The sequence below is a fragment of the Adiantum capillus-veneris genome, chromosome 24 (assembly GCF_014529385.1).
Source record: "Adiantum capillus-veneris isolate H3 chromosome 24, ASM1452938v2, whole genome shotgun sequence".
Lineage (NCBI taxonomy): Eukaryota > Viridiplantae > Streptophyta > Polypodiopsida > Polypodiales > Pteridaceae > Adiantum > Adiantum capillus-veneris.
Window position 1 is genome coordinate 25,245,443 of NC_140954.1, and position 25,581 is coordinate 25,271,023.

The 25,581-nt window shown below is 44.5% G+C and overlaps 1 protein-coding gene across 2 annotated transcripts in view; it reads left to right on the forward strand.

The window, feature by feature from the left end:
- The window catches only part of LOC147426109 (cytochrome c oxidase assembly factor HCC1-like), a 45,796-nt gene that overhangs the window by 19,221 nt on the left and 994 nt on the right, over positions 1-25,581 (forward strand). Inside the window, exons 3-6 of one of the 2 annotated variants that reach the window (XM_086498097.1) lie at positions 24,438-24,551; positions 24,917-24,995; positions 25,095-25,298; positions 25,373-25,462. In XM_086498097.1, the coding sequence (XP_086354223.1) occupies positions 24,438-24,551; positions 24,917-24,995; positions 25,095-25,298; positions 25,373-25,462 (487 nt within the window). The remainder of the gene's footprint in view (positions 1-24,437; positions 24,552-24,916; positions 24,996-25,094; positions 25,299-25,372; positions 25,463-25,581) is intronic. The other variant, XM_086498098.1, reaches the window with a different exon arrangement.

Genomic DNA, 25,581 nt, shown 5'->3' on the forward strand with positions numbered 1-25,581 from the left:
GATCTTTGATCTTCCATCTAAAGATGGAAATTCCAGTTTTGGCTTCAGGTGACTCTTACTCATCCGGTATGCAGCAATTCAGGTGCATGTTCCAGTGTATGTGTTGTAGCTGGCTACGAGGTGGAGCATGTAATGCCAGACCCTTAGCCAACAATGACACCAGTTCAAGGAGGTTGACGGAGTGTGGACTTCTCATTTCTCTATGTTCTCTCCTTCCCCGGTGGTACTGTGGCCCTACAGATTTGGTCATCCCTTTGCATAGTTACCGGGGAACGCCACCCCTGGGCTGGGAACGGCGTTCCAGAGGGGTTTCATGGCTTGGAACGGCCCGGAACGGCCAGCCCGGAACGGCTCGGAACGGCACAGAATGGGCAGATTTTCAGATTTATGTGCTTTATCTTGTGAGGCTCCCCCTTATTAAATGCCCTTCCCCCCACCCCTTACCTTCACAATGTACACAAGCTTTCAAGGGCCAAAGCTCAAGCCCTACCCTCTCGAGTCTCGAGTCTTGGCTCTCGAGCTCTAGCCTCGTTAGTCTAGACTCTAGACTCTAGAGTCTACAAGGCTCTCTCCCTCTCCCCCTCTCTCTCAACCTCTCTCCCTCCCTCCCTCTCTCTCTCTCTTTCTCTCTCTCTCTCTCTCTCTCTCTCTCTCTCTCTCTCTCTCCGTGTCTCTCCCTCTCTCAAGCTCTCAAGTCTATACGACACACGTTTGCCATAGTAAGGTTGAATGGTCGTCAAATCAAGTTTTTTGTGAGTGTTAGAGTCAAAGGACTGTGATATTACTATTATTCAATCACACAAAGCTTAAAATTGCATTAATTGGGAGTTTTTATACCTCCTGTTCCGCGCTGTTCCCGTTCCGGACCCCTCGCTGTTCCCCCTTTCCGCGGGGATCCCATCGCCATTCCCGTTCCACATTCCGGGTAACTATGTCCCTTTGCCCTTTTGTGAGCTTGTCAGCACCTGTTTTGGGACAAGTTTGCAACCTTTTTGGGCGGTAGTCTTGATGTTTGACATCAAATTTGTCGAGATCCTATGGAAGACAGGACTTATTGTCGGCAATTGGTGGGGACATCTAGCTCCTACTCCCGCAGTCAGCAACATCTGGATGCTTCTGCCATGCATCCCTTTGGAGAGCTCCAACCTTGGAGCGGTCTTTTGGGTGCAGATATGGCCACGGCTCGCAAGCATAGCAGGTTCTTTCCTTACGGTTTTTGCCCAACTTTTTGGCATGTTATAGATCAGTTCCAACGTTCTTCACGGGCTTGTTTCCTGATCTGGTTCCTTTACTCTTACCTCGAGTGTAGGAGTCATGTTGTGTATTGGATATTGATTGCACAGTTCAGTAGTTGGTGTTTTCTTCAGTACAACTACAAAGGACAGTTTTGATGAAGATTTTAAGGAAGCAAGTTACAAAAGTGGGAGTATATGTGCTCTTCGGAGTCTATATGCAACTTGACATATTGTATTGGATTGTATCCATAGGTTTGATCATAGTAGATGCAGAGAGGTGGCGGACATTTGGTTTGATCTTAGGAAGTTTGCTTGAGTAGCTAGGTTCTTGTTGGACCCCAACAGCCTCTTTGGCGAACATGATCCTCAAGTGACGACCCTTCAGGTCCTCCTATTCTTAGCAGTCCGAGTTTACCGATGGTGTGATTCTCTTTGGGTCTCGAGTTCCTTGAGATTCAGGTTTTGCTATTCAGTTACAAAGGAAGCAGTTTTACTCCAGGTTGTCTCAGATTTCTTACTGTTGGTACTCATTCTCTTTTCCTAGGATTGAGCGGAAGAAGGGCTTCCTATCTTGGGTGGAGTTCTCAGCTTTAGCTTTGGAGCTTTCAATGACAGTGTTTTCTCTGTTTTGACGTGGGGATTGAGTCAATTGTTACCTTAGAGGGTACTTTTGAGAATACGTCTGTTTCCAAGGTATTATCTTCAGTCGACTACCGGTGCTCCATTGAGCGGAGTACCATGCATGATGTCTTCTAGTCCTTGGTTTCCTTGCCCATTTCTTGCGGCTTTGGATGGTGTGCATTAGCCCACAGTGCAGATAGTATCTTGGCGGTTGTTTTCTTTAGCCAGTTCGGTGGTTGCCTCGTCTTTTGGATTTGTGGTGTGACGGTTGCTCTTCCCAGTGCATCCGAGCAGTAGTTCCTAATACCTATGCCGTGTCTTCAAGATCGATCCCTAGAGACTGTACCATTCAGGTGACACCTACTTCCCTTATGCTTTGACTGGCATGATGTTTCGTACCGGTGCATAGTGGTCCTTCTTGGACTCGAAATCATTTACAATTAGCTCGAGCATTCTTCACAGTGGAGAGACAGTCTTCTTGGTTCTCCAGATTGGGTTCTTGGTTCCATAAGCATATTATTTTTCCCTTTCGGATTTCCCTATCCTGGGTGATCAAGTGACACAGTTAGAGACTGCTGGAGAGTTATGAGAGTTATCCATGGTTCGGGTGTTCTCCCTTTAGAGGGGGATATGGCAAAGTTACTTGGAACGAGAACGGGGAACGGAACGGGAAGGGGGGACTCCGGAACGGTGCTGGAACGTGTAAGCTGGGACCGAAACGGGAACACCGGAACGGTCCACAAAAAAACGCTGAAATTATCCTCAAAACAACCTATAAGTTAGGAAACAACTATAAGCCAAGCTTCTAACACCTAGTTCGACAATTAGAATCATGTTCAAGCATGTTTCAAGTTTCAACATGTCGTTTGTGCGCTTTAGTGGTTGCGGACGTAAATTCAATTTACTGGGGTTGTAGACACCTCACAACATCTTAAGCGCATCACAAATAACATTATCTAGGAAGTGCAGAGATTGAAGAGCTCAATAGACAGATAGATGGAGTAAAAAGACCATGACTATAAGTTCAAGTGTGGCTTATAAGGTGTAGGGTGGAGCGGAGGTGAATGTTGAACTTTGCTCAAGATGAGTGCTCCGAACTGTGCTCAAGGATCCTTTTACTTAGGGAAGGGAGAGCCTTCCGTTCTTTGATGAGAGAGTGCAATGGACACAAACAAAGTGAATGGACACTGTGCGTGAAAGTGCATGAGACTGAGAGATAGAGAGAGAAGAGAATACGACACCAGGGAGTTGGAAACCCCTCCTCCAAGGGCCCCACTCTCTATGGTGAGAGTGTTCTACTTATGATTGCACAAATCTCTACAATGCTTGGACTTGCCGACGATGTCGACGACGAGACGGGCTGAATCTGAAAATGCTAAGGGGCTGAAATTTGCAAATCTTTATTTGCTGAATTCTGACTCTATGTCGGTGACGACGACGCGCAGAAAACACAGATGCTGAAATCTGCGTTTTCCGGGCTGAAACTGTAAACTTCGATGGATTCCACCGTGCGGCGAGGAACTGCTGTGGGAAGGTGAGATCTGCGAGGATCGGGACTTCTTCTGAAATGTCTGACTGCTGAAAACTGAAAACGCTGGTGCTACTGTGGATTCTGTCGCGAAGGAAATGCAAAACGCTAGGTCGCCTGCTGCTCCAAAAACGCTAGGGCTGAATTCTGCTAACGCTAGGGCTGATCTGCTGTTTCTGTCTTGTTGAGAAGTTGCCTGTTGAGCAAGGTGCTCCTGCTGCCTCTTCTGCCAGAAAGTGCTAGCACTAGGTTTCTTATATACAAACTTATGAAATTTGCCCTACCTAGTTCCCAACAAAAGTCACTTAAAAATAATAAGTGAAAAATGTCAAAAATAGGAAAAATAGGTCTATGCACTGTAAAAATGCTCCTGATGGATGCGGATTACTCCCCATCCAAGCCAGCCTCGAAGATAATACGTTTAGCTACTGCGCCAACATCTGTTCTTTCTCGCTCCCCATGAGGATCGTCTCATGGAACGTGCAGGGACTTGGTGGGCCCCAGTTTCAGCGTCAGCGGAGCTGACTGCGTCAGGAGCTTCATCGCTGCCTTGTGGAAGGAGAGATTGATCTCCTTATGCTACAGGAGCATCATCTGTGTGAGAGCCGCATTAACGTTGTGGTCAGCTCTTGCGTGGACGATATGATACTTTTTGGTCAGCTGCTTTTGGACTTGGAGGCATCCAGGGTGGGGTATGTATGACTATTGTGGATTCTTTGCAGCAGGCCATTGTGAGCAGAGGGATTATTGTGCCAGGCAGGGCTCAATGGATCACTATGCAGGTTCATCATTGATCTTTTCAGAGATCTAGAAAGGTCCGTAGTATCTCATACTAAGCTTTGGAAAAAGCCTCTCCTTTCCCTTTTTCTTTCTCAGGCGTGCCTTCTCAAAACGTAAGAGCACCCAATCATCCTTCTTCAATTTCAAATCGCGACGATGGCGATCCGTTGCCTTCTTCTGTCTTTCCTGAGATTTCTGCAAAGCCTCGCGGATCTTGGCAAAAGCCGTGTCCAAGTCGTGCGTATACTCATCAGCTTCAAAAATCTTATCTTTTGTGCTTAGGAAGGGTGGAGCCTTCGCAGCACCTTCAACAATCTCAAATGGCGTCTTCCCCGTCGAAGAGTGTATCGTGTTGTTGTAGGCAAATTCCACCAAAGGTAGATACTTTTCCCATTGAGTCTTCTGATCCGAGATATAAGACTTCAAAAAATCTAAAACATTGAATTGGCAATCTCAGATTGCCCGTCAGTCTGTGGGTGGAAAGATGACGAGAACTACAACCGCATGCCAATGTTCTCCCAAATTGCCTTCCAAAACAAACTTGTAAATCTAGGGTCCTTGTCGAAGACAATTGTCTTGGGCATGCCATGTAATTTGAAAATCTGGGCCACAAACAGTCTCTCTAAGTGATCTTGCTTGACTGTTTTCTTCATTGGAATGAAATGAGCCTGCTTGCTAAATCTGTCAATAACAGTCCAGATACCATTGTGACCATTGTGTGTTCTCGGGAGATAAAAAATGAAATCCATTGCATTACTTTCCCAAGGGCGGGTGGGTATGGGCAAAGGCTGTAACAATCCCTGTGCTTTATGCCTGTCAAACTTGACCTTCTGGCATACCAAGCACCTGTGCACAAACTCGTCCACATCCTTCCTGAGTCTCGGCCAAAAGAAATATCTCTCTACCCCTTTCATGGTGGTTGCAATGCCGCGGTGACTCGTAAAAGGTGGACAGTGGAATTCGGTCATAACCTTTTCTCTCAACGGCTGTGTAACGCACAACATGGTTTTCCTCATCAAGTAGCCATCCCGAATGGAATATCCCGCTACTGTCTCCCCATATGTCTGCAAAATCCGGAGTTCGCAATAGTCATACACCCACCTCCTTAAATGCATCCAGGCCCAAGAGCAACTGACCAAAATGTCTCATAGCGACCACTCAAAATCTGTTCACATTACTCAAGACACCTAGCCCCTGCAATTCTATGAGACAATCCTCATGGGTGCTGCCACAACGGTCAATCTTGCAATCTTCGAGGCAAGCTTGGATGAGGAGTAATTTGCATCAAAGCGACCTCGAGATAACCGTGTTTGAAGTGTCTGTCTGACCCATGCTCAAGCAGAGCGTGAAGTCCGTAGAGCTACATCCTCTGTCAAGGAGTCCTCATGCACATATACATAACAGGGCCCACTATGAGTGACTGGGAAAAAGTAAATCACAATGTGTCTACATCCTATTGCATTTGGTGGTGTCACAGAGAACTTGGCCAACGGCCATAGAGAGTCTGTATCAAGTCCGTCATTCCCAAGTCTCCCATGTGGTGAGAGAACTCGAGGGCCTGGAGATGGAGTCCTCGTGCGTGGACAGGCCTTTGTTGAGATAGTACCCGGCTGCAAATGGAGCACTGATTTGGGAGTCCCAAACACTCCATGCTTTGGCAGAGCCATCCACCACTCACTTGAGGTAGCAAGACTACCTGCGGGTGTGTGTGTGTCTTGAACCAGAACGTATACGTAAGTATGTCTACTGCTCTGGCGGCAACTGAAGCTGCTGTGCAGGTGTCTTGAGAACAGGCTCAATCTTTGAAACTATCCTGGCTAGTAGCAGGAGGTACTCTCTCCTTAGGCCGGGGAAACAGACCGAAATGGACAAATCTGCTTCCTTGACAAGAACATCGGTAGCCGGGTCGAAAGCATGGTGCCATTGTCGAAAGTGAGCCCTGACTACTTGGATGGCCAAGGGGCTCATCAAATAGTAGCAGCATCCGAGAGGCTGAACGTCGATGATCTTCCCCACCTCCGCAAGAAGGCGGGCCTGGAGGAGGTCGCGCACCTCGCCTCTGCTAGGTCGGGTGTCGACAATCTGGTAGTAGCCGCGCCCGAGGAACTGAATGTTGATACCTCCACGAGACGACGGGCGTGGAGGAGGTCGATCACCTCGCCTTTGCTAGGGCGGGTGCCGATAATCTTGCAGATAATAAAGGTGACCTAGAGATGCTCCACTTCTCCTTCGAAGCCACTTGCTCTGTTGGAGAGAGCAAGTCGGATAGTAGGTTCTGCAGTGTCGGGTGTAAGGTGCAACCGAATGAGTGTTTGAACTTTACTCAAGATGAGTGCTCTGAACTGTGCTCAAGGGTTCTTTTTACTTATGGAAGGGAGAGCCTTCCGTTCCTTTAGTGAGAGAGTGCAATGGACACAAACAAAGTGAATAGACACTGTGAATGGAAGTGTATGAGAGTGAGAGATAGAGAGAGAAGAGAGATACGACACCAGAGACGTCGTAAAACCCTTCTCGAAGGCCCCACTCTCGTCGGTGAGAGTGGTCTACTTATGATCGCACAATCTGGTACAAAGTGAATGCATGTGACTGATGCAAGTCTAGGCTATGTCGACGATGATGACGGGGATGGCGACACCGACCTAAGGGCTGAAATCTGCAAACTTTTATTTGCTGTCCAAAAACGCTACGGGCTGAAATCTGTGGCAAATCCAAAAACCCTGGTTTTGTGGCTGATTCTGCTAATCTTTGTCGCTGAAATTCTGCAGGTCTTAGGGCTGAAAACTGATGGTTTTTTATGGCTGAAAATCACCTTCTGCAATGGTCCAAAGGCTGAAATCTGCGGCTGTTCTTTTAGGACCAAAAACGCTAGGCATGGGGGATCTGCTGGCGATGGCAAGGGCTGAAAACGCTGGTGTCTGCAGATTGCCGGCGGTGATGCAATTGCTGAAAACGCTAGTCTTCTTGCTGATGAAAACGCTAACTGAATTTGCTACTGCTGGCGTTAGTGGATGAAGCTAATGAGGAAAACGCTAGGTGCTGAATCCTTTTTGCTTGGAGGGGAGACCACCAAGTTCTTGCTTGAGAAGTTGCCTGCTGAGCTTGGCTCTTGTTGCCTCTTTTGCCATTTAGAGCTAGTCTAGGTTTGCTTATATACAAACTTACTCAATTTGCCCTACCTACTTTCCAACAAAATTCACTTAAAAATAATAAGTGAAAAATGTCAAAAATAGGGAAAATAGGCTAAATGCACTCGGAAATCCCTGAAGGATTCTGATGGGAATGCTTATGATCATGCTGTGTGCAACCCGAGGATATGCATCTACACTAAGTGATTGGGCATGCACAGTCTACGAATAGACTCACAAAAGTGCCAGATCACTTCTAATCTAGACTGATTGGACCGACTGAACCCTTGTTGTGCTGTAGCTTGTCCACGGACACATGTGTCAGGTGACATCCCCTCCTTTTCAAAGTGAGGTATTGGTACCGAGCTGTATGGCGTCGAGGGAGATCGCCAATAGCATCTGGAATCCTGGAAGGGACTCTTCGTCGGCCCACTCTGATGTGTGGGTCGTGCGGTACTTGAACTTCCTAAAGGCCTGCAACGCTTGCTTCTTTGGGCCGCGCTGAAAGCGACAAAGTCTTCTGTGGCTCCTTCACTGCTTCAACTTCGTCGAGTGTCATGCTTCTTTCTCCTTAAAGAATCTCCATGGTTGAAAATTCCTGAAACCATTTCCAACACAAAACCATGAACATACCTATTCCATGTAAAGTGAGTGGAAAAAATCTTGTCTTCCTAAAAGATTGTGCATGCAATGTAGATGAACCAAAAGACGGAGTGCCAAACCATTCACCACACACACGCAAACAATAAGATCGAATCTTTCTCTGATGATCTAGAGCAATCAACTGTGGCAAACAACGGAAATGCCCATGCTTGGTGCTCATACTTTCATGTGCTCTTTCTACGAATGTGTCATGCCAAGGAAGAGACATGAAATGTGACTTCCTTGAATGCATACTTTTCAGCTTTTCATGAACAATCCGCATACATCCGTGCTCATTCATGAGTAAAACGTGCTCAACGTACAATATGTCATGCCTAGGAAAAGAGATCACATAAAGACGTTGACTAAAATACAGGAAACGATCACAAATGAAACACTCGAACAGTGCGTGCGTATCAATCATGCGTGCACATAATACTTCATGTGAGGGTTCTTTGGACCTAGACTCGAGAGCCAAGATCGGTTCTTCCTGAAGGGGTTCTTTGGACCTTGACTCAAAAGCCAAGATCGGTTCTTCGTGATTGATCGAATCTGCAATGAGGTTAGCTTCACTAGAGAAAGTATCAACTAAGACATCATCCTTGTGAACAATCACGTCTTTTTCATGCAAATCATCATGCTTGTGAGAAATCACATCTTGATCATCATGCTTGTGAGAAATCACATCTTAATCATCCAAATCATCATACTTATCATTGTCATCAAATCATCATGCGTATCATCATGCAAATCATGTGTGTCATGCTTTGGAGAAGAAGAGACTGAGAGAGTCTCCTTTTCCCGAATCTCTTGCATCTGTGCCTGCACTTGAGAAAAGAGTCGCAACAACTCTTGCATGTGTCGCGCTTGCTCATGCTCACGCTCTATGGCTGCCTTTCTTTCTGCTTTTCTTTCTCCGTGTCTGCGATCCATTTCTGCTTTTCTTTCTTTGCATTCATGATCAAATTTTACCATTCTTTCTGCTTGTCTTGCTTCGCGTTCTAACTTCCTTTCCATAAACATCTGGTCAAAAGCCTCCATAGGAGTTAGGGCAATCCTTGACGTAGATGGGTAAGGGGGAGGGTCGGAAAAACCTCCTGGTGGGGAAAATTCTTCTTGGCCTCTCTCATGCTCATCACCTCTAAGCGAAGTATCCATTCTGCTTCGAGTGATGACCATCCACTGAAATCGTGGGTTCTTAAGTGCACAAGGAACTTGGGTTCTTGAGGGTCTTGAGGTTGTTTGAGAAGGATCTTCTCTTCACCCAAGTTCTGCTCTTTTCCGCGGGCGCACCCCTTGGCGGCCTTGCGCTCACACCAAGGTTGCTTTTTCCCACCTCACGTCGATTGGCCGGCCGGTAAGTGCACGGTCCGCTCTCAATCAGTGAAAAGAGGCACAAGGGGAGGCTTGACAAAACCTTCTTTCCTGGGATTCCTGTCAATCTTCAAAAACACGATTAGGAATCGACACGCACAAGCGAACTTGGGTTCGTGCGACCTCAAGAAGTAAAAAAATTCTTGTGATTCTTGTGGTTCTTTCCTTGAGTGATACAGAACACTGCCAAAGCTCTGATATCAATGTTAGGTGCAGCGGAATGAGTGTTTGAACTTTGCTCAAGATGAGTGCTTCGAATTGTGCTCAAGGGTTCTTTTACTTACGGAAGGGAGAGCCTTCCTTTCCTTTAGTGAGAGAGTGCAATGGACACAAAGTGAATGGACACTGTGAATGGAAGTGTATGAGACTGAGAGAGAGAGAGAGAGAAGAGAGATACGACACCAGAGACGTTGTAAAACCCTCCTCCGAAGGCCCCACTCTCGCCGACGAGAGTGGTCTACTTATGATTGCACAATCTGGTGAATGCATGTGACTGATGCAAGTCTAGGCTATGTCGACGATGACGACGGGGATGGCGACACCGACCTAAGGGCTGAAACTTGCAATCTTTTATCTGCTGTCCAAAAACGCTATGGGCTGAAATCTGTGGCAAATCCAAAAACGCTGGTTTTGGGGCTGATTCTGTTGATCTTTGTTCTTGAAATTCTGCAGGTCTTTGGGCTGAAAACTGATGGTCTTTTATGGCTGAAAATCATCTTCTGCAATGGTCCAAAGGCTGAAATCTGCGGCTGTTCTTTTAGGACCAAAAACGCTAGGCATGGGGGATCTGCTGACGATGGCAAGGGCTGAAAACGCTGGTGTCTACAGATTGCCGGCGGTAATGCAATTGCTGAAAACGCCGGTCTTCTTGCTGATGAAAACGCTAACTGAATCTGCTACTGCTGGCGTTAGTGGATGAAGCTGATGAGGAAAACGCTAGGTGCTGAGTCCTTTTTGCTTGGAGGGGAGACCACCTGTCACGTGACACATCCAACCCGATGTGTCCGTGGACAAGCTACAGCATGATCAGGGTTCAGTCAGTCCAGTCGGTCTAGATTTAGAAGCGATCTGGCACTTTTGTGAGTCTATTCGTAGACCGTGCATGCCCAGTCACTTAGTGTAGATGCATATCCTTTGGTTGCACACAGCATGATCATAAGCATTCCCATCAGAATCCTTCAGGGGAATTTTTCAGTGCATTTAGCCTATTTTACCTATTTTTGATATTTTTCACTTATTATTTTTAAATGACTTTTGTTGGAAAGTAGGTAGGGCAATTTTGCTAAGTTGTATATAAGCAAACTAGAGCTAGCACTATTTGGCAGAAGAGGCAATAGGAGTCAAGCTCAGCAGGCAACTTCTCAACAGGACCCTTGGTGGATTTCCTCCAAGCAAGAAGACCATCACCATCAGATCCCTTCCACTAGCGTTTTTGGAAATTGCACCACCCTGGCGTTTTGCATCAACACACCATCGCCCTTTGCATAGCGTTTTTGCACGAGCATCATCGCCAGCAGCAGACAAGCTAGCGTTTTTGACAACAGCAGCCCATGACTAGCGTTTTCAGCAGATACCACTCACAGCAATGCAGTGATTTTCAGCAATGAAGTAGTTGCAGATTCAGCCCCCTAAAGGTAGCAGATTCAGCCCGGAAAGACCATCAGTTTTCAGCCCTTAAGAACCTCTCTAAACCTGCAGAATTTCAGCGACAAAGACCCACAGAAACTGCCCCAAAAATCAGCGTTTTTGGACCCGCAGCAGATTTGAGCCCATAGCGTTTTTGGACAGCAGATACAAGATTGCAGATTTCAGCCCTTAGGACTCGTCATCCCCGTCGTCATTGCCGACATAGCCTAGACTTGCATCAGTCACATGCATTCAGTTTGTACCAGTTTGTGCAATCATAAATAGACCACTCTCACCGACGAGAGTGGGGCCTTCGGAGGAGGGTTTTACAACGTATCTGGTGTCGTATCTCTCTTCTCTCTCTATCTCTCAGTCTCATACACTTGCACGTACAATGTCCATTCACTTTGTTTGTGATCATAGCATTCTCTCATCAAGAACGGAAGGCTCTACCTTCCATAAGAACAAAAGGAACCTTGAGCACAGTTCGGAGCACTCATCTTGAGCAAAGTGCAAACATTCATTCCGCTGCACCTTACATTGGTATCAGAGCTTTCGCAGTGTTCTGTATCACTCAAGGAAAGAACCACAAGAACCCAAGACCCCCAAGAACCCAAGTTCCTCGTGAACTTAAGAACCCAAGACTTCAGTGGATGGTCATCACCCGAAGCGGAATGGATACTTCACATGGAGGTGGTGAGCATGGGAGTAGCGAAGAAGAATTGTCCCCACCCGGAGGTTTTTCTGACCCTCCCTCTTCCCCATCTACGTCAAGGATTGCGCTAACTCCTATGGAGGAGTTGGACCAAGAAAGAGAAGCAGACAGAAAGGCCTACGAAGAAGAAATGGCAGCCATAGATCGTGACTACGAAGAAGAAATGGCAGCTATAGAACGTAAGTACGACTTGGAAGAAAAAGAAAGTCCAGCCAAATTTGATCGCGAGACCAAAGCAAGAATGCAAGAGATGTTGCGACTCTTTTCTCAAGTTTAGGCACAAATGCAAGAGATTCGGGAAAAGGAGACTCTCTCAGTCTCTTCTTCTCTAAAGCATGACACACAGGATTTGCATGATGATAAGCATGAAGATTTGAATGACAATGATAAGCATGATGATTTGGATGTTAATGACGAGCATGATGATTTGCATGATCAAGATGTGATTTCTCACAAGCATGATGAGTTGCATGAAGAAGATGTGATTGTTCACAAGAAGGATGATGTGTTCGTAGATACTTTCTCTAGTGAAGCTAACCTCATTGCAGAGACGATCAATCACGAAGACCTGATCTTGGCTCTCGAGTGGAGGTCCAAAGAACCCCCACAGGACGATCTGATCATTCAAGAAGAACCGATCTTGGCTCTCGAGCCTAGGTCCAAAGAACACTCACAGGAAGTATTATGTGTTCGCATGATTGATACGCACGCACTGTTCGAGTGTTTCATTCGTGATCGTTTCCTGTATTTTAGTCAGCGTCTTTATGTGATCCCTTTTCCTAGGCATGACATTGTACGTTGAGAACGTTTCACTCATGAATGAGCACGGATGTATGCGGATTTCTCATGAAAAGCTGAAAAGTATGCTTTCAAGGAAGTCACATTCCATGTCTCTTCCTCGGCATGACACATCTGTAGAAAGAGCACATGAAAGTATGAGCACCAAGCATGTGAGTGTGGTGAACGGTTTGACACTCCGTCTCTTTGTTTATCTACATTGCATGCAGAGTCTTTGAGGAAGACAAGATTTTTTCCACTCACTTTACATGGAATGGGTATGTTCATGTTTTTGTGTTGAAAATGGTTTCAGGAATTTTCAGCCATGGAGATTCTTGACGAAGTTGAAGCATCGAAGGAAACTCAGAAGACTTTGTGTCGCTTTTGGCGCGGCCCAAAGAAGCAAGCGTTGCAGACCTTTATGAAGTTCAAGTACCGCACGACCCACACATCAGAGTGGGCCGGCGATGAGTCCCTCCCAGGATTCCGGATGCAGTTGGCGATCCCCCTCGACGCCATACAGTTCGGTACCAGTACCTCACTTTGAAAAGGAGGGGATGTCACGTGACATATCCAACCCTATGTGTCCGTGGACAAGCTACAGCATGATAAGGGTTCAGTCAGTCTAGATTTAGAAGTGATTGGCACTTTTGTGAGTCTGTTCGTAGACCGTGCATGCCCAGTCACTTAGTGTAGATGCATATCCGGTTGCACACAGCATGATCATAAGCATTCCCATTAGAATCCATCAGAATCCTTCAGGGGAATTTTCCAGTGCATTTAGTCTATTTTACCTATTTTTGATATTTTTCACTTATTATTTTTAAGTAACTTTTGTTGGAAAGTAGGTAGGGCAATTTTGCTAAGTTTGTATATAAGCAAACTAGAGCTAGCACTATTTGGCAGAAGAGGCAACAGGAGCCAAGCTCAGCAGGCAACTTCTCAACAGGACCCTTGGTGGATTTCCTCAAAGCAAGAAGACCATCGCCATCAGATCCCTTCCACTAGCGTTTTTGGAAACTGCACCAGCCTGGCGTTTTGCATCAACACACCATCGCCAACAAGTTCCTCTGCATAGCGTTTTTGCACCAGCATCATCGCTAGCAGACAATCTAGCGTTTTTTGACAACAATAGCCCATGACTAGCGTTTTCAGCAGATACCACTCACAGCAATGCAGCGATTTTCAGCAATGAAGTAGTTGCAGATTCAGTCCCCTAAAGGTAGCAGATTCAGCTCGGAAAGACCATCAGTTTTCAGCCCTTAAGAACCTCAGATTTCAGCCTTAAGAACCTTTGTTTTCAGCCCTAAACCTGCAGAATTTCAGTGACAAAGACCCACAGAAACAGCCCCAAAAATCAGCGTTTTTGGACCCGCAGCAGATTTCAGCCCATAGCATTTTTGGACAGCAGATACAAGATTGCAGATTTCAGCCCTTAGGTCTCGTCATCGCCGTCATCATCGCCGACATAGCCTAGACTTGCATCAGTCACATGCATTCAGTTTGTACCAGTTTGTGCAATCATAAGTAGACCACTCTCGCGAACGAGAGTGGGGCCTTCGGAGGAGGGTTTTACAACGTCTCTCGTGTCGTATCTCTCTTCTCTCTCTATCTCTCAGTCTCATACACTTGCACATACAGTGTCCATTCACTTTGTTTGTGATCATAGCATTCTCTTATTAAGAATTGAAGGCTCTACCTTTTATAAGAACAAAAGGAACCTTGAGCACAGTTCGGAGCACTTATCTTGAGCAAAGCGCAAACATTCATTGCGCTGCACCTTACACCACCAAGTTCTTGCTTGAGAAGTTGTCTGCTGAGCTTGGCTCCTGTTGCCTCTTCTGCCATTTAGTGCTAGTCTAGGTTTGCTTATATACAAACTTACTCAATTTGCCCTACCTACTTTTCAACAAAAGTCACTTAAAAATAATAAGTGAAAAATGTCAAAAATAGGGAAAATAGGCTAAATGCACTGGAAAATTTCCCTGAAGGATTCTGATGGGAATGCTTATGATCATGCTTTGTGCAACCAAAGGATATGCATCTACACTAAGTGACTGGGCATGCACGGTCTACGAATAGACTCACAAAAGTGCCAGATCACTTCTAATCTACACTGACTGGAGTGACTGAACCCTTGTCGTGCTGTAGCCACGTGACATCGGGCAAGGGGGATTCCGTTGAGTCCCTCTGGGGCGGAGTAGAATCCTCCATCTATGTTTGTTGTTGAAAAGGGTGAATTGGAGAAGCGAAGATAGGTGAGAGAAACCCCGCAAGAGCGGGACGAGAGGGGGAGGTGCTGGGCACGGGCAGGCAAGGGGGGCAACGCAGGGGGATAGGTAGCAGGAGTCGCATGTAGGCGGGCGGAGGAGCGAGCAAGGGGGGGGAGGGGACACTGCGAGGGGAGGGGGAAAGGGCGGGTTGGGGGGGGAGGGGGGGGGAGGGTCGCGTTAGGGGGAAGCAAGGGGTGGGAGCAACAAGCAATGAGCTAGTCTCATTGTCACGTGCTCATGGCTCTATGTGCCATGTGGACATGCTTCATCGACCTCTAGAGCCAATTTTGCAGTTTTGGAACCGTCTTGCATAAATGGTTTGTACACGCGTTTTAACAAATGTTGTTACACTACGTTGGGCATCTGGCATGACGTGCATGTAGGTTTAGGTTAGAGGTATCCAACGAGAGCTATTCCGCGCGTCAATCAGATTCCCGGCGGGGCAGATGTATGACAGTTTCGCCCAAAAACTTAGCGAAAGTGAGGTTTATTTAATAAATCATTTTATGATTTATTATTTTTATAACCGTCTTCTAGTTTTGCCCTACCTAAGCCTTCAAAAGTTCTAAAGCCCGATTCAGGGGAGCCTAGCATTTGGATCATCTGTAGCTAGTGCATGGGAGTAACGGATCAGCCCTAGCGTTTGTGCACCAGATCAGCCAACGCTCTGCACCAGCATTCAGCCCTAGCGTTTTTGCTCAAAAAACGCCAGATCAGCCCAGCTCGTGCACACTGCAACAGATCAGCCCATCGTTTTCTGCCCATGTCTCCGAGGACACTACGAATTCATTGACTGAACTTCTCATTGCAGCCCGGAGTTATCAACAGCCCATCAAGCCTCTCCTCGGCCATTCCCTCACCGCATCGAGCGCTCCCATTGCTGCCCATCATCAGCTGCGTTTTCAGCCTTGCTTTTCGCGACAGATTGCCTGCATTTTGCGTGCGAGATCTACATTTTTGCAGTCAGCCTTTAGTCCTTGATTCCTCTCACATTGGGAGGGCGGATCAGCCCCAGATCTACCCCTTGGTGCCCATCAGCAATCCCACATCGTGACGGATCCAAAGGTGCATCAAATCGGCTCGGAGGTGTCTCATCTCGAGGAGTTACTGCAGTGACATTCCCCATTCGAGTCAGTAGAGTCTGCACTTGAGGTGTTGCATGTGTGTACATTCCATTTACACAATCAAAAGCAATTACCACATCGGCAACAATGTGGGGGGCCCTTGAGAGGGTTGGTCGGGATGGGGTCCCATTGGGTGTCTCTCTCTCTCTCTCTCTCTCTCTCTCTCTCTACACATCTCTACTGCTCTCTCCTTCCCTCTCTTCGAAAAAGTAAAAGGAACCATCATTCAAGCGAAAAGCAATCACTAACATAAGGAAAAAGAAGTAAAATTTTTGTGGATGTGTAAAGTCTAGATTTTTACCATTTCAATTCTGTTGCACCTAACATTGGTTCAAAGCTTTGTGATTTTGCACTAATCCATTAATCTTTGGATTTTTTTTTCTCTTTAGTATTTGAGTGTGTTGCAGTGTTTCGGCCAACGACGCCTTTCTCACTCATGGAATTGCAAGACCCGCCATTGCATGTGGGATCGTGCACCTTGAGCATAGGAAATGCAAACACTGTCACTGTATACCGGGGGTTACAGTTGTGGTGCACCTGTGAGAGGGTAGTTGACTTGGTGTGCGTGCTTGACCACCTCGACATAAAGAAATCCTAGGATCGATATTTGCAATCATAACTTCTTCGACATGACAGATCGCGTCAATGAAGACATGCATTGGAAACATGAAGATGTTGATTGCGAGTGTTAGAATCTATTACCGGCCTGTGATGACAAAGGAAGGCGCCATCAAGATCAGCCTACTAGCTTTGGAGTCTTGGCCTTGTTTGCAGAATGATCTCTTCTATTTGCTTGGAGAATTCCATCATTTGAGAAGAGGCATTGTATCGTCATCAGTCAGTACACATCTTTGGTAGTGCATCTCTCCACACCATCTACTTCTTCTTAGCAATCGGTGGCCATCATGCAAGGAAAAGAAGTAAAAGATTTGTGGACGTGTAAAGTCTAGATCTTCACCGTTTCAATTTCACTGCACCTGACACACTAGCCCAAATCTCATGGACTTGTCACGTTGCAATTCAATAGTTAGCAAATGTTTTTTCTTTGAATCGACATTATAGTACAGAGTTCCTTACCTTTGGGTGGTAGCTTATCCGCATACTTGAAGAACCTTGGTAGTTGAAACTGTCCTCAAGCTAATCAATTTTATAAGAGAAAGTCGTAGGCTTACTCGAGCGGCATAACTTTTAGCTAAAAAGTGGCAATCTTAAGCCTACAAGCTAATCATTTATCCTTGTCTAGAATTGAAAAACTTTCTTTATGACCATTGGGTTAACTTTGCATGAGATTGGCGATGAATGTATTTCTCACTTTTGGAGTTTGTTCAATCGTTTAGGAGCCTTATTGGACATGGCTTAACAATCATTTGTTGAATGAATCTTCAAAGACCTTTGATGCATTAGCCAAAAATTTTATCTTTGAAACCATGTAGCATGGTGTGTTTTTATGTTTAGAATAATATTTAAAAGATAACACACATACTTTTTGTAGCAATGATTGTATATTTTGTGCCACTTCAAATATTGAGAAACATATTCATGAACATGTCTTGCTCTCAAGTATTTAAGTCAAAACATTGTTATCATAGCATTAATGCAACTTAAATACCACAATGCCTTTTAGCAAGAAAGACATGGCTTTAAGCACAATCTTCTCTCATCATCATTCATGCGACACAAATTCTAGCCTGTTAATTATAGTAGTAGCATTTGCGATATCTACCATGCTAGGTAGCCATGGAGATATTTGAATCCTTGTGCATTATGAGAAAGCATAATTTACATAGCTTTGCTTGCAAACTGTAAGCAACATGAAAAATCAAATACATAATAATAATGAGTGTACCTTATTTAGTGAGAGCAGATATCTCTCAAACAATTCTTCCTTCAAAAGAAGAGCAAGTATGATTGCTAGAATTGCATCCTTGATGTTTAATCTTCATGCATAGAGAACATCCGACTCTTTGTGAGAAATGCATTGATGAGATGCTCAAGTCGGTGCTTATAGTTCTCTTCTTTGAATGTCGTCTTGTGACTACAGATATTTTGCCTTGCATTCTCTTGGTACTTATGTTACTACACTTTGTCTTCTGATTGCCGGGACACAATTTTCCAAGAGGAAGTGCATGCTCTTTTTGGGAAGAGATTCATGACAAACATAGATTGACTCGTTTTTCTTGCTTCACAATAGCTTTTAAGAATCTCAACATGATATCTTTCCTGTCCTTGAGAGAAATCCATGTGCATTTTTTGAGCTATTCAAGATTACTAATCTAAAATTGAGAGCTCTTCTACTCTGACTAAAAAAACTATGACATTAGTTTTCAGTCACAACTAACAACAATCTATTGTAGACTATCTCTTAATGTCCTTGCAATCGCTAACTATTCTATGAAATATAGACTTCTTTTTTTTCTTCTAATGATAAACTCATTCTTGAATCTCACCTTGCGATGATGGTCTTTTAAATCGGGTTGCTCCATAGAAGAAGTGAGCTTAGGCTTTGATACCAATGTAACGATACTTGAGTAGTCAACAATCACCATCACTCGAATATAATCAAAACAAGAGATTCATAACACAATCGCATAACCATAAGCATTTAATTAGCCTTTTTCGGGATCATGGGGTTTTGGCCTAGGTAGGTCAAATTTGACTTTGCCCTATGTACGCAAAGCCCCCCCCCCCGCCCGTATTTTAGGCATGTAATGCAGTGTAGATCATCAAAATTTTGCCACACACTCTCTCTCTAGCATTTTCTCTTGCCAACGTTGTATCTGGCATTTTATGCCGTGGGTTGTATAAGCTCACTTTGTTTGACAAGTGTGGGCAGAATTTTGCAAATGTAGTTGTGGATTCAAAGGCTGTTTCAGATGTAAAACTTTGGCATGCACGTTTTGGGCATATGAATTTTGTGAGTTTGCAGAAATTTGATATGGTTGCTTCTTTGCCGCCTCTTGAAGCACATGTGAAGCATGTTTGTGAAGGTTGTATTTTGGGTAAGATGAAGCGTTCGAAGTTTCCAAAGAAGGGTTCAGTTAGGGCTACATGTAAATTGCAACTTGTGCATAGTGATGTTTGTGGGCCTATGCAAACTGCATCCTTGGGCAATTACCTTTACTTCGTGCCTTTCATTGATGAATACTCTAGGCATGCATGGATGTATCCGTTTAAAGCTACGTCCGAAGTGTTTATGTGCTTCAAGCAAATTCTAGCTATGGCTGAATTCTGTGTGTGTGTCCTCTCTCTCTCTCTCTCTCTTGGTTTTATGCAGCGATCTTTCTCTCTAGTGCTCCCTCTCCTCTGCATGTAGACACCCTACACGCGATGTTTGTGCTTGCAAGTGGTTGTGATGCTCGTAAGGTGGGCGGTTTGCGCTAGGAGCATGTGTATGAGGAGATCTATCGCGATAGATCTAAGATCCATTGGCTGCCCGCTCCCAAGAGGAGGTTTGCTCACAATTGCAGACGAGATCATCACCCGATTCACCCTATTCCGTTACACCTTTGACAAACCGCTCCATCTGTTCTAGAGAAGGGATCCTCTAAAAAGAAGCTATGGGCAAAAAGTTTTCCCAAAACATTGACAGTAAGTAGTTCCTTTGTCATTCTAAGGTGATTCCAAGCTGTAATGACGCCTTGTTTGTACTCCTGAACAGTTTTTGAACTTTACCCACATTTTTGGAGCTTTCTTATGCAAGAGTAGGGTCTACCACCATGTTTGAGCATTACCTTCAAGAAAAGACGCCGCCTTTTGCACCTTGGAGGCTTTCAAGAAGTCACTCCCAGAGAAAGTGGTGTCAAACTACTACATGTAGGCAAGAGCTCGAAGGGCATCCTTGAAGCATGAAGAAGTGTCAAACCGTATGGCTTGACACTGATCCTTAACCTCTTGGGTCTTGTATTTCTTCTTTTCAATTATTCGTAGTGAGTCGGTCTCATAGTGGTTTTGCTTCTTTCCAAAGATGGTCCTTAAGGCTCGGAAATTACTGTTTGAGCTGAGACGAAGAGGATGAGGTGCTCTTGTTTGAATTGCCAGAATGCTTTTTGTCCTTTCTTGGATTTTCTTTTCTCGCTTTTCTTTAGTCTTTCTTTGCTTCTTCCGCCTCTTTTCGTCCTCACTGGGATAGAGGAAGAGGAACTCTCCGAACTTTTTGAAGACGAAGAATTGGGGTCACCTTGAAGCGGACATGCTTCTTGGATTCACTAGCCTCCTCGAGAGTTGATTTTCAACCTAGGTAAATCGGGGTAATCCTTTAATTTTCTTTCTTCCAAGAGTCCCTTTTGCTTTTCATTAATTGATTGACTTTCTGCTCAAGACTGTCGTCAAACTCTTGTTGCGAGTAGAGTTTTTGTTTTTCTACACGTGGCTTTGCTTTAGTCTTCATGGCCAATTTGAGAGGTGAGTAGATGACATCTCTCCATCGAGTGAACTTCATCGAGTGGGTGATTCTTTTGATACTTCACGTATTTCGGGTCCTTGGAGTACTTGATCATTCGTTTGGCACATGTGTCAACCTACAATTGACGTCGGTGTTCCGGTTTGTCGACATGGCTTGGTCTTCTCCCGATTCCATGGAAGGAGGCTTGCTTCTGCTGGAATCTCCCTTGGTTCTCTTCGTTTTCTCGTTGGGCTCTTCATCTTCCGGGAGTTGAGTAGTCGGTGTAACACTGTCCTCTCTACCAGATTCAGTGCTAGAACTGATGTGTGCTACAGAAGATGGATCAGATCCTTCGTAGGAGAAGAATCGTCTGGGCTCTAAGGCCCCGAGCGAGAAATCAATAGCAAACGTGTGATAAACTGTAACAAGAGAGCTTGAAAATAGAGAGAGAAGAGGAGAGTCGACACGAAGCGGTGGAGTTTCGCTTCCAGATGCATTGGCCCCAAAGTCTGGTGCCCCTCTTGATATTTCTTTCTTTAGTGCTTCACAAAGGTACAACTGTTGGGGGACTTTCCCGTTGCTTCCGCACACTAGGATGCCAGAGTCAGCCCCAAGATTGTGCCTAAAAGCAGGAAGCTCTTTACTGAAAAGCTTCAGGAACCAAAAGCTAGTGCAAAATACTAGCATTCATGTTCTCGGCCTCATTGTACAAGTGCCATGTCACTAGCCTTTCGTGATTCACAGGTCAGTCCGTACGATCATGCCACGTCAGGAGCTTGATCTTGTGCGACGATAGCAAAGAAGAGGAGATCATGTAAAAGGAGATGACAAAGGCCCGTGCTTGTGGTCTGCCATATTGCTCAAGAGAGGATCTCTATCACAAAGTATCCAACCGGACTGGAAGAGGAAAGCAAGATTAGACTAAGGAGCCCAATTGGAAGAGCCAACCAAATCAAAGAAACACGGCGCATTTTGTGTGGGACTCACGGGCCATACGATTGTTGTTGTGGCAAGTTGTATAGATGATAAGGTGGCAGCTAGAACGCTGGACTCTTTGATCCAATTGATTCTTCTTCTACGAAGATTTCAATTTGACTTTTATAGAAATCAACAACAGACGTCAGCACACTCAGCAAGTCAACGACCGTTTGCTTTATGACTCACATCATCTTTAGCCTCATGTGCAAAAATCTCAATAGAAGTTGACATGTATCGATGGCAGGTCAAAGCATCTACAATCTACATATTTGGCTGCTCTTCCTTAGCATATTTCACAAAACTTTTCTCACTTGTTTTTTTTTGGTCAGATGCTAAGAAAGCCTTCACATGACTATAGAGCCTCAAACTTCAAATTCTATAGTAACAAAGAAAAGGCCTCGGCCATCTATTTGCGAAGGAGTGTGTTTGCACTCAGACCAAGAGGGAGACAGAGATAGAGAAAACACAGTGTGGGTGGAGCTCGTGCAGGTTGTAATCTCTACAGATCTTTACTCTTCATATATGTACGATAAGAGAGAAATGTGTTAGTGTGGTTGATGGGGAGTTGGACACAGCTAGACACGTTGGCCATTTAACCCAACAATCTCCCACTTAAAGGCTTATGTGCCTTTAAGCAAGCTATGGACATATGTGCAAGGTATGTAGAGTATGGATCTCTAGCCAATGCCCAGAATCACTTGACAGTGTGCAAACCTCTTCGAGGTTTGACCTTTAGTTAGTAGATTAGCATGGTTATCATGTGTGTGAATCTTGACAAGCTCACTTGTCCTCAAGCACCTTACGAATGAAGTGAATACCTCTCATCGATGTGCTTTGTCTTCGCATGAAACACTCGATTTTGTGCTAAATGAATAGGGCTTTGACTATTGTAATGAAAAATTGGAACCTCGACATTGATGTCCAAATCTCCCGCTACATGAGCAAGCCATATAGCTTCTTTGTTGGCATTTGATGCCGCAACATACTCTGCTTCCATGGTAGATTGAGATGTACAAACTTGCAAACAAGATCGCCATGAAATTGCATCGTTAGTGAATATAAAGACATAACCCGTCGTAGACCTTATGTTGTCGACATTCCTTGACACGAAAATTGTACTCTTTCTATGACAAGTAAAGAATCCTCTTTGACTTATCTCACATATTGCGCATGCCAAGAATACGGTTTGCTTCACCCAAATCCTTATGTCAAAGTCTTCATGCAACTTCGATATCAATGCATCCACCTCAAGGCTACTCTTCGCAGTGATAAGCATATCATCCACATTGAGGATCAAAATCAAAAGACTACCATCCGTAGTTTTCTGTGTAAAGGCAATGAAGTTTCGCTCCGTCTATACCCTTGAGACTTCATAATAGCATCAAACTAATGATACCACTTCCGTGGTGCTGCTTCAAACCATAAAGCCTTCTCTTTGTTGTTTTCAACGGAACCCTCTGGCCATGTAAGAACGCTGTCTTGACATCCATTTGGATCAAATTCATGTTCTTTTTGGCAACCAAAGCAAGTACTGTGTGCAAGGTAGTAATCTTGACAATCGTCAAAATCTATGCCTTGTTGTTGCTTGAAACCTATGGCAACCAATGTAGCCATGTACTTCGACTTCCCATCATTGGGTGTGACCTTCAACTTGTAGACCCATTTAAAATTTACACAACAAATCATTCTTCTCTTTTAGCAAAGGTATTATGTTATAAGTCCGATTCTTCTTAAAAGAATCCATCTTTGATTTTATAGTACTCTCGTGCACCACAATCCATCAACATAATGTAATCTAGGCTTTGCACAAACCTCTTAGGCGCCTAGACACTCATTGACCTTCTCAATGTAGCAGGTTCTAGATGAGGAATAAGGTGTCCCACTGATATTTCACTACCACTTGACGTAGTGCCAATACTGTCTACATGGTCAGAGCTATGAGGAGCATCATTCTGCACACTTTGCTCACCCTGTCATGGATAGCCTCATGTCTCCGTTCACAAATAGGTGGCGTAACATCCTGAAACACAACTCTTCTCACCTCAACTTCTCGGGGAGGAGCTTTGTGCGTTGGAGTCTTCTCATTGAATATCACATCACCGCTAGGATAATTTTACGAGAAACTTAGTTAGCTTAGGATCTAGCTTGGCACTTTGTGAGCCTTCAGAAGGACGTGCATGCTCAGAAATATCATAGTTGCATACCCTCACTTGCATAGTACGGTCACTCTTAAGCATATAGGCATATGAAGAGTCACTTAAGTCATTTATTAATTAGTTACTTTGACATGACATCTATAAAAAGTAGGTAGGGCAAATGGCTAAAACCTATAAATAGTCATTTAGCCTTCAATTTTAATCATATGAGAACTCAGTACCTGCAGAGCCATCCAATGCCCACAGCACCTCAGCACCTAGCGTTTCCATCACCAACACCCTAGCATCATCAGTGTTTTTACATCAATTCCGCCCATAGTTGCCAAGAAATTCGTTTCTTTAACTAAGAAACTGTACGAAACGTTTCAATTGTTTTGAAAGTTCTTTTAAACGTTTCAAAGGCCAATGCTTTCTTCTTCATCCCAAAGCATATGCTATGGCATATATGTTACTTTGCTCCACATTTTGGACTTCAAAAAAGTGACTGTTTACTCTCTTAGGGATTTCATGATGGGTTTGTGTGCCAATGGGTAGCGTGTAAGCTGTGCACTTATATGTTTATGGCTTGTTATTCATGGTTGGTGACGAAACTTCTATAGCGTTTCTTAGTCTAGCAAAACCGTTTTGAAACTTTTGAAACTCATTTCATATGAAATGTTTTGAAACTTCGTGGCTACTATGGTTCAGCCGAGCGTCGCATCAGTTTATGCTGATCCAGCCCAGCGTTTTTGCACCAGATCAGCATAGCATTTTAGCATCAGATCCATCCTTGCGTTTTTGCATGAATTATCAGCATGAAGCATTCAGCATCGCATTTAGCATTTAGGTGTTGTATCAGCATTGTGCAAGTAATGTAAAGCAAGCACTTGCTTTGGCAACAGAGCAAGGGGGCCCTTGAGGGTGGTTGGGACCTGACATGCGATGTCATCTCTCTCTCTGTGCCTCTCTCTCTCTCTCTCTCTCTCTCTCTCTCTCTTTCTGCTCAGTTATCTCAATTGAAGTAAAGTACCCTTGTGTTTGTGCAAAGTACTAGATCTGAGTTAAAATCCTTAAATCCTTCCGCCGCACCTGACGCTTCTTATACAACCCCTTTGGTGCACAGTCTACGGTGCTGCTGCTCAGTTGTTTCGAGGTGCCTGTCTTTCAAAAACTGTTGGGAGTCCTCTTCCTCACTGCCTCCTCAGGATGCCAAAGCATATCACTCTCTTTAGGAGAGGTTTTTCTCATTAACATTTTCAGTTTTTACTAGCTTTTTTCCATTGAGTATTGTACACAGTTTTCTACAGTGTTTCAATTATCTGGCTTTATTTATGTATTCTCAATTGTATTAGGCTTTGCATACTCTCTAGGGACAGGCCTGTTCTTGGGCATCTCCAGGGAATTTCAGTGACACAATGAGCTCTATTTTATTGTTCCAGAAGAAAAGAAAGATAGTAGGGTATGAAGATGTTCATATGTTGGCAACTAGCAGAAATATCTAAGATAGCTAGCAAAGACTTTTTCTGACATGCTGCTTCTGGTTTTTAAAGCTGTTGCCTGTGACTTCCAGACATGATTTTGAAATTCAATTGTGACGAGTAGGTACTGGCTGGAGGATTTGTTACCATTGTTGGTGGGTATTTTATCTATCATAGCAAGGAAAGGGTGGGCCCTGTACAAGGTAAATTCTGCACCAAATTTGTTTCATTTCAATTATTAGTCTTTAGCATCTTATCTCGTAGGAATCAACTCCAAAGAAACCTGGTTTCTTGGAAAACAGCGAAGAGGCCTGCACGTAGAGAAACATTAGTCGAGCACAAAGCAACAATTGGAGGACCTTTTTCACTCATAAACCATAAAGGACAAGTGGGAACAGATCGAGACTTGAGGGGACATTGGACACTGATCTACTTTGGCTATACATCTTGTCCTGATGATTGCCCAGAGGAGTTGCAAAAGCTGGCCAATGCTGTCAATTGCATACGTAAGCTCTTCACTGCTTTAGAATGAGAAATGCAAACTTGTCAGAAATGAAAGATTGTTTTGTGTGATATGTAGAGGAACAGACGGGAGAAAAAGTTACTTCAATTTTTATCACTGTAGATCCCAAGCGTGACACTCCGGCACAACTTCAGGCATATCTTTCAGGTATAACAAAACTAATGATAATGCATCGTTTTCATAGCAGCTATAATACGCGTACTTTATTTAGAATACGGGACGTCACGTATTGAAACGTACAGTACGTCTCATAGCGTTTTCTATTC